A 17,936-nucleotide genomic window follows, 5' to 3' on the forward strand; every position below is an offset into this window, starting at 1 on the left:
TGCATCCAGTGCCACTTTGGATGCCCTGGAGTATCCAAGATATTGACATACTGCTGGTAAATATGACACCAAAGGGGTTGTGAACTTTTGGTATCTGTGAGCATTCAAAATGACACTGGATGGCAATGTTTAGGGAATCAAATCCTACCTTACAGAGTTCCTCTATGTGTGTAATAAAAACATAACTCTGAGTTGCTGAACAGTAACTTACGTTTACATGTTTTCCCATCATTACGAAGCCTGTATCCTTCAAAACACTGACAAGTGTAAGATCGGTCACCGTTTACACACAAGTGTTCACAGCCATGATCGCTCAGAGCACAATAGTCAACTCCTGCAGAAGCAATTGAAATTATTTAAAAACATTAACAAATAATGATTCAATCATTTTTCATCTCCAGTATTTTCATGGCATATAAGCAAGTAAATATAAATACACTGAATTGCTTAAGCAATAATCCATTTCCTTATACGTATACCTTCAATAAAATGTAAGAGGGCCTTGTGGTGTACTTCCCATTGGTTGCTTTAAGCAGAGTTGAGAAATCATACTTTCCTATGTTTGACATAGTTCAATAGAGTCCATGTCCCAGTAGTTACAAATTGAATTTAAAAACAAAACAGAACACTTTAGCAATGGTTTTATGTAAGACATGGGCAAAGACATAGAAACTACCTTGTGAGCATTCTTCTTCAAATATAGTCTCTCAATGACCCAATGTGAAGGTGGCAGTCCCCAGAACTCACTTGTGCACCTGACCCAGATGCTGTGGCAGCAAGCAGAAAACCTCTCACGGACCTCAGTGGCCTTTGGCTTAAGACTATTCAAGCTTTTGAAAAGAACTGCAAATCACAAGTACTGTCAAATATGGTCCATTTTTAATCTCAAATTTCCTACGTGTTTCTTCTCTGTCATACAAAGACATAGGACCCCTGGGATCCTGCGGGCAGTACTTGCTACTGTCCATTGGCTACACACGTAGTGTCACTCATTTTTTTGTAATTAGTTGTCAGGGTACAAATCTGTTTCTACTTTTCCTGCAAAAAAAGTAAGGACATTTCCATTCCGTTGTTCCCACGGCTGTCTCAACATACTTGTGCCTGTGTATGTGATGCCAGAATTGTAATTCCCATTGTTTTCCCATTAGGAGTGGTATAGGTTAAATGATAATCCCTTCCATTCAACTGCTCATTCAGGAAATCCCAAAGTGCCAAAACTCTTTTCATGATCGCCTAAAAATGTCCACGAGGTTTCAACAACTCATCTGGACCTCAGGAAAAGGAAAAATCTCTTTCCTACATATATATGAAGAGAGGGGTATGCTGGCAAGAAGAGGAGCTATTCAAAAGGGCTCAGTTTCACTGTACAGAAGCCACAGTGCTGCTCTAATGCTGCTGATAGCTCTCCAAGTACGACCCGGAGGAAAATAACTGAGAGTGAAAAACACACCTCTTTTTACTACAAAGGAAAAGGGATTTTCCATTTGCAAGTTGATAAAACTCCATCGTTTGGCTCTTTCTAAATTTCCAGTGTTTCTTTTAGATAAATGTCTAGATAAGTTGTTTCTAGGAGACCCTATCGCTGTTACATGTACCCTAGTTCTGCTTTCACACTACTGTCTGCCCCTTTCTAGAGAGCTGTAGTGGCAGACAGAAGCAAAGTCTGTCAAGGTATTGGATGGGGATAAAGAGGTAAGTATGGAGGCAAAGGCAAAGTTAGAGACAAAGACAAATTGCCTTTGCTGATTTGCCTCACTTTTCCCTAGATCATTTTTGTGTCTGAGCTCTTACAGTTTGACTCCTGTTGAAACTGTGTTGCCTGAGTGCAAGAAAAGGAGCAAACTCTGGAGCTGCTCCAACACTCAACAAGCCTGAAAAATAACATACCTCCAAAATCCGTAGGAAAAGAGGCCGAAACCCTCTCAAAGAGGATAGGTCCAGGAAAAGTCAACGGACATAATACATTCATGTTCCTCTTCTCCTCACCCTTTCTATATATCGTTTTTCCAGTAAAGAAAGCAATCTGGCTATTTATGAAACTGCAATGATTCTCAATGATAATTTGATTTATAAAGGGTGAAAACCTGTCAGGACAGCTTTTGTTCACTTGTTAAGAGTTCCCAAGCAAAATGTGAAGCTCAGTGTGGGACTCCCACTTCTCCTGCCCCGGGTAAGCTGAGGCAGTTTGCCTGGGGGACACTGCTGTCAAGATGACCTGTCAGTCGGACACATTCGTCATGTGACTGAAAAACTGTCCTCAACACCTGGGGGTGAGCACATCCTCCAAAACATTTCTGAATATGTGAGGATTTACAGTCATCTTGGCAAGTATCCTTTGCTAAGTCCTTTTCCTGTCTGTTTCTGCTTTCAAATCATTATTAAAGTATTACTGAAATGCAGACTGTAAGCATGAATGGAAGGTGTGCCCTCCTCCCTGCGTGAAAGCAGAAAGATTTCCCAGGTGGGCTGAGATCAAGGAGGTTCTCACAAGACTTACGCGTGCAGGTTTTTAGGTCCTCATTGATGACAAATCCTTCAGAGCACTGACAGATGTAGGAGGCACCAGTATTTAGGCACAGTTGCTCGCAGCCATGATTGCTTTCAGCACAGTGGTCCACTCCTATTGATTTGTGTTAATAATTGAAGAAATCACATTGGAGCCTTAGACACACACACTACGACACTGCGGCTAGTACACAAGGCCTTCGCAGAGCAAGGGAAAAAGATCAGTACAGCTTTTTATTTATGCAGTATCCCCACCTATCTGAGTAACGCAAATTAATTAACAACACCTAAGTAAAATGAATACAATGACCCCACTTAGCAGATAACAAACTTGATGAAGCGCAGATCTCCCTTGCCAGGAATCAGAAGGGGAAACTACTGCAAAGTGGAGTGAAGGGAGAACCTTGAAGCCCTGCCTGGTTTTACCTGCAGAATGATACCTTCTTTCTTAAAAAAGCAAGACTCTTTTGTTCACCGTAAAATTTTCTCAGAGAGAAAGTATGAATATTAGTAACCCTTGAAATAGAAACTATGGCTTTCAGATTATTTCATAAACAGTAAATTATTTTTTCAACACGATGAGAAATAACTAATTTAACAGTTTAACCTGCTAATGGGTTCAAGCAGTTAAAGCCTAGTGGGGGACAGATACAAGTGTGAGAGCATCTTAATGTGTTCCTTTTCTTTGATTTTCCTATTCCTATTCCCAATAAGATAAAATGGATTATTTTTTTTATTCTTATATGCAACTGGTTGTGTGAAAGACGAAAGGTTGGGCAATGGAGAGTCAGGTGTGGATTTGGTTTAAAAATGATATTGTCTCATAGAATGGACAGCAAAGCTGTAGGGTGAGATACGTGCACTTGCAGATATACTATGTCATCTGCTGACTCTGTAAGTATAGAAAAAACACATTTTAGGAAAAAAGCTTTATGCTGAACTGCTTCATAATATTTTATTGCCAACTTGTTAATGGCTATTTTTAGTTATATAGGCCCAAATCACTTTAGCTTAACTTGATCAAAAGTAGTGGAGTTCCCTCAGACACAAACACAGTCTCTTATATCTCTATTTGCAAATCATTTACAGATGTGAACAGGCATGTCTGCAGCTATTTGTTTACATTAAAAAAATCTCTGTATTTAATGTAAAATTACTTTGTTCTAAATATTGCAGTTTATTAGTTTATTTAACTAAGCAACGATTTCGCAGAAATTGGTCCAGATTTACCATTATACATAGACAGAGATAACATTGGCTCGAACAAGTGAAGTTGAGGTGTCGGTTTTTACTAGCTAAAGCAAGTTCCAGCTGGAACATTCTCCTTTTTCCAAAAGTTTACATCATTATGAAGAAGCTTGTGTAACTTCTCAGAGCACACAAAAAATGGTGAAAAGAAAAAAAGAAAAAAACTCCCCACTATTCTCTGTGAAAAATTGCATCTGTTTGGCACCATCTTTTACAATACAAACACCCACACTAATGTGAATTTTAACGTTTAAATACTTTGGGTTCTCCTGCAGAATCTTTTAACACACTCTTTGAAAGAGTGGCACAAAGCTGCTAATTATCAGGCTTTAGAAATTAGCATAACTGTAAATTTAGTCATCATGTGTACTTCATTACATGTGTAAAAACATGTAAGACAGGGAAGGGACAGGGGAAGGGTCAGTATTTTTAAAAACAGTGAGTGTCTTGGGATATATTATTAGATATTCAACTTGATAGCCTAACTGTTAAAAAGTTCTGAGCTCTTGCAACACATCAAAGTTTCCTTAAATATGGCTTTATCACGAGTTTATTTAAAAATAATTACTCCTTGGCCTGTCAACTTTTTTTTAAATTTCAGTGACTGAGTGTTCCCTTCAAAAAATATGTCGTAAGTACATCAGGGAGAAACGCTGCCAATATTTTAGATGATGTGCAAAATGGTTCTCTGCAATAAAAGTATCTTCTAAAAACTGTGTGATGTCAAGCGGGCAATGTTGTTGGTTTTTTTTCTGGTGCAACACTGATCCTTCATTTACTAACATTCTTATTAAAAGAGGACGCTTTATGAAACAGATCACAGAAAAATGTAAACATATAGAAGGGGAAGTCTCTACATATTTCCACGTATCAGTGTACATCAGTATCGGGTACGCTGCAGTTTCCATAGCACATAGCAATGATACAGATGTTCAACAGCAGGCACTGCCTTTGTGTTAGACAGCTTGGCCGTTCCCAGTTATTTGGATTGGAGAAGATGATGCTTTAGTTGTCTGTTGGCTCAGGGATCTCACTACAGCATTACTTCGTATTTCACTAGGCCTGGCTCGTGGTGGACTTTACACTAACAACAGGTTTGCAAAGCTCAGAATGATCTCAAAAAGGACCCAGAAGCGTTTTCTCATTCTGCTCACACCTCGCCCCACTGCAGTCACTACTCGCTGCAGTTCATGAGACACACTCATTTCTGCGCGTATTGCCATCATGTCGTCGGGCGTATCCGGGATGACAGTTGCACACAAATAGCTCTTGCATGTTAATATATTCACGTTCACAGTCATGCTGACCTAAAGCACAGAAGTTTACTTCTGTGGAGAGAAAAACAGTGAAGAATTCAAGGCAGCCATGAGGGTTACTGAAGTAAAATGGCTTAGAAAAACTCATTTTTCTTAAATGATATTTAAGATTCTGTGCTTTGGACACCTGCTAAAGCTGATGGTGAGCTGTGGATCTGAGAGCGGATTGCAAATACTTGGCTACGTGAGACTTCACCTGGACTCCCAGAGACCAGCTCCGGCAGTCATCAGAAGTCATGTGTCGTGGTGAAGGAGGAATGCCTGGTGCTGGTCACCAGTGATGCATTCTCCCTGATTTATGAAGAGGGCATTTATGCAAATGTTCTGCTTTATTTTACAAGCTTATCTAACACGAGCCTTGTTATAACAAGATGTGGAATAGGAGCTTAATCCTAGAAACATCACCAGGTTTACAGCCAAATCCAAAAACCCCTGAAGTTAAGGAGAAATACCCCAAATAGGAATTACAATTTGCCTTTAATTTGCAATTACATTCTTGGCAATTAATGTCCTACACAATGCTGTTCTTTTGCTCCTATACTAACCAAGGCACATCCAATCTATAAAAACCTGAATGTATTAAAATACCATGTAGATAATAAAAACCAGAATAGCACAGATTGCTGTAAAAACGGCACTGTGTAGACAAAGATGCTTCATGAGAATGCACCTTTAAGACTGAAAGAAATAACAGTTCCAAAACCAGATAAGTTTTATGAGCGTCTAGAAATATAATTACGTTGCTCCAGGCAAGCTTCTTATTCATTAAATATCAGCACTACAATTCTCCCCCGCAAGAACTGAGTCACCAGATCAGTCTAGTTCATTTTGCTGAATATATTATCCTTAAATTTAACATTACATTGAAAATTTGCTGTGATTCTAGGCCCCCACTCAAGAAGAGCTGTAACATGGAAGTCTTTATAAAGTAAATAGTATGTGTGATTGGTTTAGAACCCTGACATTGCTGAGGTTGTTTTTACAAACTCTTTAGGAAACTGTTGATTTTAAGTTGATTTTAATAGCTACATTACCTATCCCAAGCTACATTACTTTCCCAAGCTAAGGAAATAGTTAGTCCTTGGCTAAATCGACTGGGCAAAGCAAGGTGAATTTTTTTTTTTTAAAAGCTGTTTGTGTCACTACAAGATAAGGTCAGAGAGTTCCAAATAAGTAATGAACTTACTGGTTTTGAGCCACTATGGTTCCTATATTACTCCTCAGGTTTCCATAAATCTCTTCAGAAAATGTCTAACATACAATCTACTAAACACCAAACAATGTATTTTTCCAGCATGACTGCCTCAGTTAAAATTCAAGTTTATAAAGAAACATTTGTTTCAACCCTAGCTGTAGAGAAAACTTTCATCCTTTCAGAAGGGAAACCATTCACAGCAGGTTTAAGAAGTAAAAGCAGATGAACTTTATTATGTCCAAAGGATTACTCACTTTTGCATGTTTTTTTATCTGGATTAAGTCTAAACCCTTCTTGGCATCGACAAAAATAGGAATCATCTGTATTAACACATTCCTGTTCACAGCCATGGTCCTGAAGAGCACAGTAGTCTGGTCCTAAACGGGAAAAAAATGTGTCAGTGAGGAATATAATTCCTCTGAAATAAGCTTGGTAAAAACCAGTTACTTGGTTTTCTTTTCTTTAGCCTTTTTTTCCCTAGGCATCATTCTGACTGTTTACCATATTGTTTCAAACTATGAAATGAAAATGTTCCTTTTTTCCAAATATCTGCTATACTCAGGTGTACCTGATATGTATACTTCAATGAATTCTTTAAGAACACATGCACTCTATGAAGTAGAGAAGTTAGACTCTTAAATATTTAACATTTTGCAGCTAAGACCTATACATTGCCTCATCAAAATTGCCTCTTTATTTTACTCAGAGCAAGTTAGATGTGATCTGTAATAAATACACAAACATGCTTTGGACTGCCGTTCATTAAATCAATCAGGACATCAGGAGCGTTGGTGTCTTAACAGCTCTGGGTGTTTGCTACATAGTTCTTCCATTTAAAATGCTCATGAAAGGGAAGACGAGCAAATTCTAGAAACAGCTACTACTTGTGTGTAAAGTACCTTAAAAAGGAAAGTAATTGTGCAGTAAGCACTGGGATATTTGCCACGTGGTGTTTACCACTTTGACCATGAAGTCAAAGAACCTGACATTCACTTAGATGCAGTGTCTGGCCATCACTTAGTTTTATATCAGTGGAGTTAATTAATTTATACTAGTGAAAAAATGCTCTTAACACCTCAGCATGGCTACAAATAGATAAACAAGTCACAAATCAAGTCAGTCACATTTCTAAAGACATACAGGCACTTTTGAACACCCCATTACACAACTTCAAAACCAAAATTCAGAGGTTAATTACTATTCCTAGAGGTAGCAACTGGCTTCCTGAGGCAGGAACTGTTCTTTACTTGTATGTGTGGCAGGCTAATGCAATTGAGCATTTATATATGTTGAAAGCCCTTAGCAATAATAAGCCACCTGTATTTTCAGGACAACCAAAGTGGAATGTGACTTTCTAAGAAAACCTGAGGGGAGTATTTCATCACTTATAAACTCCACTTCATAAATTTACAGAAAATTTCCTTTACCAAAGCTTTTTATGACAGCATATGCACATACACATATACATAACGTGGGGATATCTTATCTGTTTACTAAAAACAAATGTTAGAAAATACAGTTTGTTCAAGAGTGCACTGAAGAGACAGAAATCATAAAGCCACATGTGTGGTGTGTTGCATTTACCTGCTTAAATCCTTGCTAACTCAAGTGTGCAGCACAGACTTTTCCCGGGTAACAGATTCTGAAGACGACCACAAGAGTGGAAAAATATGTATTGTTATTACCTTTGTTGGAATCTTGAGGCTATTATGTTGGGAACACTAAAACCACATTTCACAGGGCTTCGTTAACACAGTCCAGATTAAGGACACTAATAGACGGCCTCTACCAGCTACAGCTCATGTGAACCCACCCACAACTCAAACAGGGGCCTTCTCTAAAGAACAACAGCTGAGGCTCAGCACCCCTAAGTACAAGCAGAAGCTACCGTCTGTTCTCTTGAGGGGAGCAGCAAGAGTGGCAAAAGTCCCCTTAATAGTTGACCTAGTAGCTAGGAATTACTTCTATCTATCTGCCTCACTGATAATCTCAAATTCCTGCTCTCTTCTCTTCCTGCCACACATAGAGTACTCTGCTGGTGTTGGCAGGGTTGCCCTCATGAGCCGTGTTCCTTGTATTTCATTCTGAGAAGTTTGGAGTAATTCCCAGAGAAAACATTTGTCAGATATGCATGACCGTGCTGATAACATTTACATTTTCAAGCTTTTCTTTGTAGCCATGAGCATGAAAGCTTACTTTCTATTTTTGAAAGGAAAGACAAGATTCTGAGAAAATCACGAGATCTCAGGAGTTGTCGCCCCAGGCCTGCTTGCTGATGCAGAGATCTGGTCTGGCGTGGGTGAGAGTCTTGGCCAGTTGGCAGTCATCCCTGGGATTCAGTACGTAAGCCAAATATGTACAAATTTATGTTAAAGGTTTTAAATTTACAAACATTTTTGTTTCTTCACGTTGTTTATGATGACTCAAAGGCAGCGTGATTCATAACATATGGGAGCTAGGGAACACTTTTGCTCTGAAGAGCTCTCATGCTTTCTTGACTTTCGCAGCTCTAAGAGCTACACAGTTCTTTCATTCTTGCTTTATTAGCAAGGCTCAAAAGTTATTAAGTGTAAGGAAAAGTGGCTTACTAAGTTTTATTTATGCTTAGATTCAGGACATGCATCTTGAAAGAGAATGTTTTGACATAGTATTTGCTCATTCCTCCCTGACTACTCCTTCTGAATCAATCTCTATGGCCTACCATGTCCAGCCACTTTGATTTTTCCCTAATTGCAACCTTATGGAATTTTCTCCCTTAATTCTAAATGAGTTTACAGCATTTACAACAAACCAGAATGCAGTTAACATGGCAGAGATGCACAGAACTGTGAGAAGCCTTGTCTGTGGCCTCTGTCCCTTGACTTGGGAGCTGCATTTAATGGAAGGCGCTCACCCTTGGTTCTTGCCACACCTGTGCGTAGCCTTGCATTTTGCAGATCCTGACCTGCAGACTGGCTGACTTGATTTCCTGAATTGACCTTAGAGCTCTCTTGACACTATGGACTTGTCTGGCGATAGTTGGAGTGTTGCCTGAGACTGGTTATTGTCATAGGACCTGTTTTGTTCTTCTTCTTTGGGCACTGTGGGACCAATGGCCTTGTCAGACAGCTTACTGATTCTGCTTGCCTTGTAGCCCTCCTTGGCTCCCAGCTTGCATTCCCTTGTGGAGCAGTGCACTTTTGTGTTATATGTTAAAGATCTCTTCCATTCCACGGAGATCCAGAGATGCGCCTGCTGAGAGCTTCTGGTCAAGATCAGAGGGGAAATGACACTGGGAACGTGGTGGTGGAGTCTGTTACCCCACCTGTAGCGAATAAGGCTTTCTACAAACAGAGGAAGTCTCCAACTCATACGCTTTTGTTCACATTGGAAATTTCAACCACCTAAACACCTACTGGGAGGGTAAGACAGCATTGTGCAAGCAGCTCAGGAGCTTTCTGCACAGACTTGGTGACAACCCCCTAATACAAATCCTTGAGGGGTGATGTTCTTCTTGACTTGCTGCTGTGACCATGAGATAACTGAGTTCACAATGCAGAAGACTGCAAGGGGAAACAGCAGAATTCAGACTCCATATTTTACAAGTTCAGATTTCAGCTTATTCAGAGAATTGCTAAGAAGAATCCCCTGGGAAAGAGCCAAGAAGAGAAAGGATGCCCAGGAGAGCTAGACAGTTTTAAAAGGAAACTTGCTAAGAGCTCAGGAACAAATGATCCCATCGTACTGGAAAATCTGCTTAGAAGATCAAAGAACTTCTCAGTGAAATAAAACACAAACAGGGAAAATAGTAGAGGGAGAAAGAAGGACCAAGGAAAAAAAAAAAGAGGAGTACAAAAGCATCGCTTATGTACTTTGGGACAAAAACAAAGCCCAGCTGGACCTATGACATCTGAGCTACACTGTAAGGGTAGTAAGAAGGGGGTCTACACATATGCTGAGGGCAAAAAGAAAGTCACAGAAAACGTGTGTTTGTTGGCTGGTGGAACAACCTCGTGATGAAGAATACGGCAACGGCTAAAAAAAATAATGCCCTTTTTATTCTTGGTTCTCACAGACAAAGCCTGCTCCCAGATTTCCATGTGTACCAGCATGGTTTGGGAAGGAGAGGGCCTAGCAACATCAGTTAAAGACTACTTAGAAACTGGATATAGATAGGTCCATGGGATGACTGGTATTCACCTGTGAGTGCTGAAAGACCTAGGTGATGTGAGACCACTGTCTATCATGTATGAAAATTCATGGGGACTGAGAGATGTCCGTGATAACTGAAAAAGACTAACATTACAGTCATATTTAAAAAAGGGCAAGAAGAAAGACCCAGGGAACTATAGACCAATCCCCATCATTTCAGTCCCAGGATCATGGGGCATGTCCTCTCAGAATCAATTTCCACATCTATGAAGGAGAAGAAGATTATCAGGAATAGTCAACATGAATTTATCAAGGGTAAACCATGACTGGCCAACCCGTTCACCTTCAATGATGAAATGACTGCATCTGTGGACAAGGGAAGGTCGGTGGATGTAACACACATAGGCACTAGTAAAGCTCTTGATGCTGCCTCCCACAGCATTCTTATTTGGCAGCTGAGGAAGTACAGGCTGGAAGAAAGAACTGTTAGGTGCGTGAAAATTTGCCAGGCCGGCAGCCTCAAAGGTAAGTGATCAATGGCTTCATGTCTGGCTGGTTGCTGATAATGACCAGAGTACCACGGGAGACAGTACTGGGGGTCACATTGCTAAACATCTTCATCACTGACATAGACAATGACATGAAGTGCACCCTCAGTAAATCTGTGGGTGACACTAAACTAGGGACAGTGACTGAAAGCAAATAGCAGAACTTTAATACAGAGGAACCTTGATAAACTTGACGACTGGACCAGAAGATGTCTTAGGAAGTTCAGCAAGAAGAATTGCAAAGTTCTGCATGTGGGTTGGAAACGCACCTTCATTTGTACAGCCTGGAAGTGACCTGCTGTCATGGGCAGCATGGGCCAGCTGCTCCCTAAGGGAAGTGGAGCCAGGAGCCAGGAGCAATCGTGCAGCTGAGCTGGGTAAGGGCCTTGCCAGACAGGCACTGCCCTGCAATACCCAAGCAAGGTGAGCAGGGCAGACCTGCAAATGGAAGCCAGGTTTAATCAGGAGTCCAGACATGACACAAGTACGTATTGCTGAGGCAGGTCTGAGGTCAAGCGAGGAAGCCAGTATGCATGTCAGGGTAAGGTAAGGCCACCCCTGGTGAGGGCAGCCAGGGTCTGACACGGGCCAGCGATGGCTGGGCAGGTCCATACTGACAGGGCAAGTCCATACTGGCAGGGCAAGACCATGGTCAAGCTGGGAAGTCAGTCTGCAGGTCAGGGTCTGGATCAAGAAGGGCTATTGCCAGGCTCAGCTGGAGCCCGGCACTCCTACAGCATCACTGGGGCAGGGACTGAAGGCTCCAGGTAGAGCTGAAATAAGGCACCTGGGCCATGGGCAGGGGTGAGAAGCCCCAGGGAAGCTGTGAGGGGCTGGTAAGGCCTGTTGGTGCCCCCAGGGCCCTGACACTGGCTGAGCAGCTGCTGTGCTGGATGGAAGGTGCCTTAGGGTTTACCAAGAGTGTGAGCTTTAGTCTGAGCCAACAGTGTGCTCTCACTACAAATAAAGCAAACCTCATACTGGGCGACACTGGTGAAGCACAGCAAGCAGAAATTACTATCCCCCACTACTCAGCACTGGTGAAGTTGCACTTGATATACTTTGTCCAGTTCTGTAACAACACCTCCCCTTCTCCCCCCAGTTAAGGGCAATAAACTGAAAAAGGGTCAACAGCGACCTATGAAGACTGCTGGGACATAGTCCACATGACATGTGCAGACAGCTTGAGTGGTCTTACTTAGTTTGGTGAAGAGGAAGGTGTCTAATTTCAGCCTACAATTACTTCTTGTGAGTCATGACAAAGGTAATGGAGCTAAACTCTTTTGGTAGTGCCAGGTGATATAACAAGGAACAATGGTGACCACCTGTGGTTTGAGTGATTCAAGTTGGACATGAGGAAAATTTTTCTCTAGAGGGATAGTACAGCAGTGGAACAGGTTTCCCAGACAGGCTGTGGACTCTCCACTGAAGCTTTTTGAGACTCAAGATAGACAAAACCATAGCTGACACAATCCACAGTTTGTGGCAGTTCCACTTTGAGGAGGAGACTAGAATAGATGACTTTGAGATATCCTGTCCAACCAGCATCTGAAAGCTTTTTTATTTCCAACATAAAGACAGCTGCACATGGTCAGACTGAAAGTCTATGTAACCCAATGTGCTGTCTCAAGCAGTAGATACCCAAGTCAGAGGATAGAGACAGGACAAGCCTGAAACACTACTTTCCCAGCACACTCTCTCAGCTTCCAGCATTCTGTGGATCACCAATTTAAACGAGTTAAAATTCTTCATATGGTTAAACCATAAGCTAAAAACTACTTAAGACACAGAAAATATCAATGCAGTTTTAAGGTCTTTGTTCAGTTCAAACCATGGGGAGAAAACATTACTTAAAACCCATGTTCTTAAATTGAAGGAATTAACAAGAATTTTTTGCTTGGGCAGTGGAAATATAGTAAGATTTAAAAAAAATATATATGTAGAAGTATATGTGGAAGTACAAGACAATTTAGTCAGCCCTTAGCTGACAGACACTTGACAAATGGGCGAGTTCATACAAGCTACAAGCAACATGAACCTCTGGCCCTTGGGAGGTGGGAATTTCATCTCTCCTGACTCTGGACATCTGAAAATTAGGTGTTTACTCTGGCAAGTCATCCAGTCTCCCTGCATAGTCAAGGAAAATACAGACACTTCTATAAATTTGCATCAAAGCTGTGAGCAATCACCTTCTAGAAGTGTCTGTCTCTTTCCTTTGATCGTAAGGTCAGATGTACAACCTGGATTAGATGCTTTCTTTCTAAACATTAAATTTAAGTGAAATAGATACCAAGCATAATACACAATACAGTCTATAGGTTAACATAGTCTCTCATCATAAAGACTGAAATGCCCCAAAGGCTCTAAAATCACAGAAATGCAGTGCTATATTGATGCATTTTTTGAGAAACAATGTTTGTACACATTATTCAATAATGTAGGCTAAATTCACCATTGGCACCAGCAACCATCACCTAAAACCAATGGAGTTTGTCTGCTTACAGACACAATAGTAACATTTCTTGATCAAGATCCATATTTTTGAAGAAAGATAACTAGGAATGTACATTGAGGTTTTCCTTTCACGTTTCCTGAAAGTGAGTTATGACATTAAACACTGTGGAGGTTTTAGTTTGTTTTCCCAAGTAAGGGAAGTCTTGGCAAGAGTACTTTATGGTCTGTCAGTTCCCTCCACTTTATATCCACTCCTAATTCTGGTAATTTTTGAGCTTGTTGGCCCAACAGCAATCAAATTTGACACAAAGCAAGCAAGCAAAGCTATGAAGTTATTATAACCTGGAACCTTGGTAGAAGATGCTGATCTTTCCAGAGCACACAGTATCAAAGAACTCATTATTGAGAAAAATCCATAGGAAAATAGGCTGCAATGTTTCCTCTGACTGTGGAACTACTCACTCCATTTAATTTTAGCTTGTCTTACAAGCTGATTATAAATTGTCTTTGGCTGTACAAACTTGTTTGTTTACCTACCTAGGGAGATCATACTCTAACTGAAAAATCTGGATAATCAAGGAGGCTATGCAAGACAAAGCTTTTGGCTTTTGCTATTGAAAAAGGAGCCTGGTCTCACCTTAAAAGCCTCCTGTTCATAGAAGGGACCCCTACTTCCTGTCCCCAAAAACCAAACTACTGCCCAAAACAACTTTCATTGCTTTCACAACCTTTGTCTTCAAGGGCACTCCAACAATTTCTATACCCAACACATTACGCGCTGTTCCCAGGACCAGTGGGAGTATTACTGCTGAGAACTGGAAAACAGAAGAAGTACAAACTGTTCATTAATAAAACCTTAACACAACTTACTTCTGCAAGTTCTTTTGTCTGGATTTAAAATGAACCCTGGGTGGCATGTACAGTAATAGGAGTCCTCAGTGTTGACACATTCATGTTGGCAACCTTGGTTATCCAAAGCACAGTAGTCTACAACTGAAAAAGAACAAGATCAACATGTACAATTAGAAAAACAAAATTAGAACTATTATGCATAGAGATTATGGTACTAGTTACACACAATAGCTATAACAAAAGGAAAAGCTGACAGTTTCTGTCCTGAAAAGCCTTTCTGCAAAAAGTAGTACACATTCAATACCAGTTGGTACATCAGATTTGATATGAGTCCCAGGTCATTTCTCCTATACTTTGAACATTTATCAACTCTCAGATTGCCAGGAGCCTTCTCACCATGTTTTCTCAGATCTGGAAACCATGCCTCAGTCAGTAACTCCGTCCAGATGTTCACACTGTAGACCAGGGCGTAGCAAAGTTTGTTTGATTTAGTTCTGTTTTCTGTCTCTCCAGTCCCAGTCCTGGAATTGCTGTACTTTTCCTTAGTTCCCTCCCAGCTGTCTTAGTTCTCAAGAGCTGTTCCTGTAGCCTGAGTGTATATGAGACCCATGGCAACACCTTCTACACCGAGGACTGTCACAGCACGTTCATTCCCTCTAATGTGCTCCAGATTCATCCTGTACAAAGCAACTGCAGCTATGAAGCCTGACAGCTTCAGGCTGATATTCACCACTGATAATTTTCCTTATATAGTGCCTTTTGTATGAGAGAAATAAAACACCATAGCTAGTCCAGTCACTTATTTTGTAAGTCCAGTCATTTATTACACAAACCCATATTTACAAGATAGATTGCCAAAGGGTAATAAGGTAATACTTTAGAGTTTACTCAGTCAAGCCCACTCAAAAGTGCTAAAGAAGTTAAATGATTTTTTTTTATTTCTTTGCAGGTTAAACTGTTTCTTCACAAAGAAAGTCTTAGAAGAAATTAAAGATAAGTCACAAAGCAGGTGTTCTGTCCCCAGAGAGCTGCCAGGCCCACATTAGGCAAGTGTATCTGATTCTTTCTGCAGAAGACAGTAACGTGCTCAGCTTCACACAGACATTTAACGAGACAGCTTCCCGTTCTTTGCCAACTGAGTAATTTTTTCATTACTTTATACTGCTGAGCCTCCCAGAGCACTTTAAGAGGGGGTAATTTGTTTTAATGAAATCAGTTCCTTCTTCAATAGCCCTGCCTTTGCAAATCCTGTGTATACTCAGGTGTGCTAAGATATTTAGTCAAGGTCATCTAGTCAGGAAAGTGGATAATCCATTTTGTTACTTTGAAAGAGCTTCTTTTAACAGTTCAGAATATTTGTGTTGAATCAAGTCAAATTAGACTACTTAATGGCTACCATGTGAGACCATTTTCCTGGCAAGCACATTCCTGTTTCCAGACTGAATAGCTTCATATAAAAACGTATTTACTGAATATATATTTCAAGGATATAATGTGTCATACAATTAGTCAGCTTTCCTCTTAAATTAATTCTAACCACATGCACATATTCAAATGTTTTAAAAGACATATTAAGAAATAAGTAGGCCAAAGAATATATAATTTTCTATCTAGCATTATACCTGGGAAACAGCCCACTCTATAAAGTCACCTCCTCCTCTGCATTTAAACTCTAATGAAATGCATTTCTACCACAGTATCTGCAGCTGCCAGACTAATGATTATAAAGTTGAGAATAGAATAGAATAGAATAGAATAGAATAGAATAGAATAGAATAGAATAGAATAGAATAGAATAGAATAGTTTAGTTCCAGTTGGAAGGAACCTACAACGATCATCTAGTCCAACTGCCAGACCACTTCAGGGCTGATCAAAAGTTAAAGCACGCTATTAAGGGCATTCTCCAAATGCATCTGAAACACTGACAGGCTTGGGGCATCGACCACCTCTCTAGGAAACCTGTTCCAGTGTTTGACCACCCTCTCAGTAAAGAAACGCTTCCTATTGTCAAGTCTGAACCTCCCCTGACACAGCTTTGAACTGTTCCCCCATGTCCTGTCACTGGATCCCAGGGAGAAGAGCTCAGCACCTCCCTCTCCACTTCTCCTCCTCAGGAAGCTGTAGAGAGCAATAACATCACCCCTCAGCCTTCTTTTCTCCAAACTAGACAAACCCAGAGTCCTTAGCCGCTCCTCACAGGACATTCCTTCCAGCCTTTTCACCAGCTTTGCTGTTTGAGAGACAACTAAACAGGTCTTAGAATACTTCATTATCAATATTTGAGCAACTATGACACTAAGCACTTCCAGATGACAATCTCTTGAGGGAGCAACTGTGTCTTCTTATGGCTATGCAGCTGCTAATGTACTGTGGACAGAAAGGAAAAAAACCCAACAAAATAAATAGCTAATTTTTCCAGGCTTGCTTTTCTCCATTTATAGTCATTCTGGCAGCCTCTTACTCGCAGAAGTAGGTCTGTTGGCCCGTAGGAATAATAAGCATATAAATTTAAATAATGCCTTTCCACTAACACAGTTAAGTGAGAACATTCTCTTGACAGTTGCTTTTGGAAATAATTATTATTCCCCTTTTTCAATATTTTTTGTATACAAATGGCCCTAATCCCAGACAGCTTTGCAGACTGGCACTAGTAATTGACCTACAAATTTGTCTCACTTTTATTTTCATGTTTCATTTTGATGGTACTTGCTTAGAAGGGAAACTTGTCAACAGCATTCCAGTCAGCAAGTAGGTAAGTTGTCCATGGAGTTAAATCTTCCTGAAAAGACTGTGAAAAATCATAAATCTGTATTTCTTATATAGAAGCACTATAATCCTTCAGTTGGTATGCAGAAAAAATACATAGTTTGTATACGAGCAAAGCACAATAATATTTTCCTATTTTGTTAATTGTTATTATTTTCATATTTCTGTACTGAGTCAAGAGTTATACACTAGAATGTGAACACTTAGAGATCTCACTGTTTTTAATGTTAGCCCATGCCTATTTCAATAAGACACTTTTCTAAAGGATGAATTAACGACCTTTTTAGTGAGCAAGCAATTAATTCAGTTGTTATCTCCCCATGTTTCTTCCACCCTGTTTTTCTTGCTTGGAATTAGTTGGTAAGTGATGAGACCCATCTTTTACTTCCAGTCACCAGTTCTGCACTCTGGGTGCTTACACTGCCCTCTCCGAACTGTGGACAGCATGGGTCACCTTTCTCTTGTATTGTTGTTTTACTCCTCTGGTGTTTATATAGGTTATTCAGGCTTAGGAGAATGAAGTAAATTAAGGAGAAGGGTAGAAGAAAAGGGTAGAAAGAAAAGGTGACAGAATAAGTAAAGGCATAAGGAGAATGAAAAAAACGTGGGGGGAGAGTAGAACAGATTAATGGAAGACTCGTAAAAACCTAGAAAGCAGCCAAAAAACGGTAGTGGTGCCAGGACTGCAGAGAGATGCCAGCAGCCAGACCACCGCCAGGAGAAGAGGTCCAGAGCCCAACAGCTACAGTAATACGGAGAGAGTCTAGCACCAGCGCCAGGAAAGACAGCACAGCATGTCTAGCAACACCAAGAAGGTGGAGAGAGTGAGTGTCCAGCAGCATGATGGAGAAAGAATGGCTCCTTAAAACCAAACTTGAACTCACAGGATTTTGTTCACGTGAAAGAATGGCAGTTAACAT

At 40.5% G+C, this 17,936-nt stretch overlaps 1 protein-coding gene across 1 annotated transcript in view; it reads right to left on the reverse strand.

Annotated features, from left to right (window-relative positions):
• MATN2 (matrilin 2) overlaps positions 1-17,936 on the reverse strand; it is a gene marked incomplete at both ends in the record, with an annotated part of 68,209 nt that overhangs the window by 23,506 nt on the left and 26,767 nt on the right. The window contains 4 exons of the mRNA XM_082014823.1: positions 212-334; positions 2,498-2,620; positions 6,519-6,641; positions 14,268-14,390. Of these exons, the coding sequence (XP_081870949.1) occupies positions 212-334; positions 2,498-2,620; positions 6,519-6,641; positions 14,268-14,390 (492 nt within the window). The remainder of the gene's footprint in view (positions 1-211; positions 335-2,497; positions 2,621-6,518; positions 6,642-14,267; positions 14,391-17,936) is intronic.

This window comes from Phaethon aethereus, assembly GCF_964289735.1.
Source record: "Phaethon aethereus genome assembly, chromosome: 2".
Lineage (NCBI taxonomy): Eukaryota > Metazoa > Chordata > Aves > Phaethontiformes > Phaethontidae > Phaethon > Phaethon aethereus.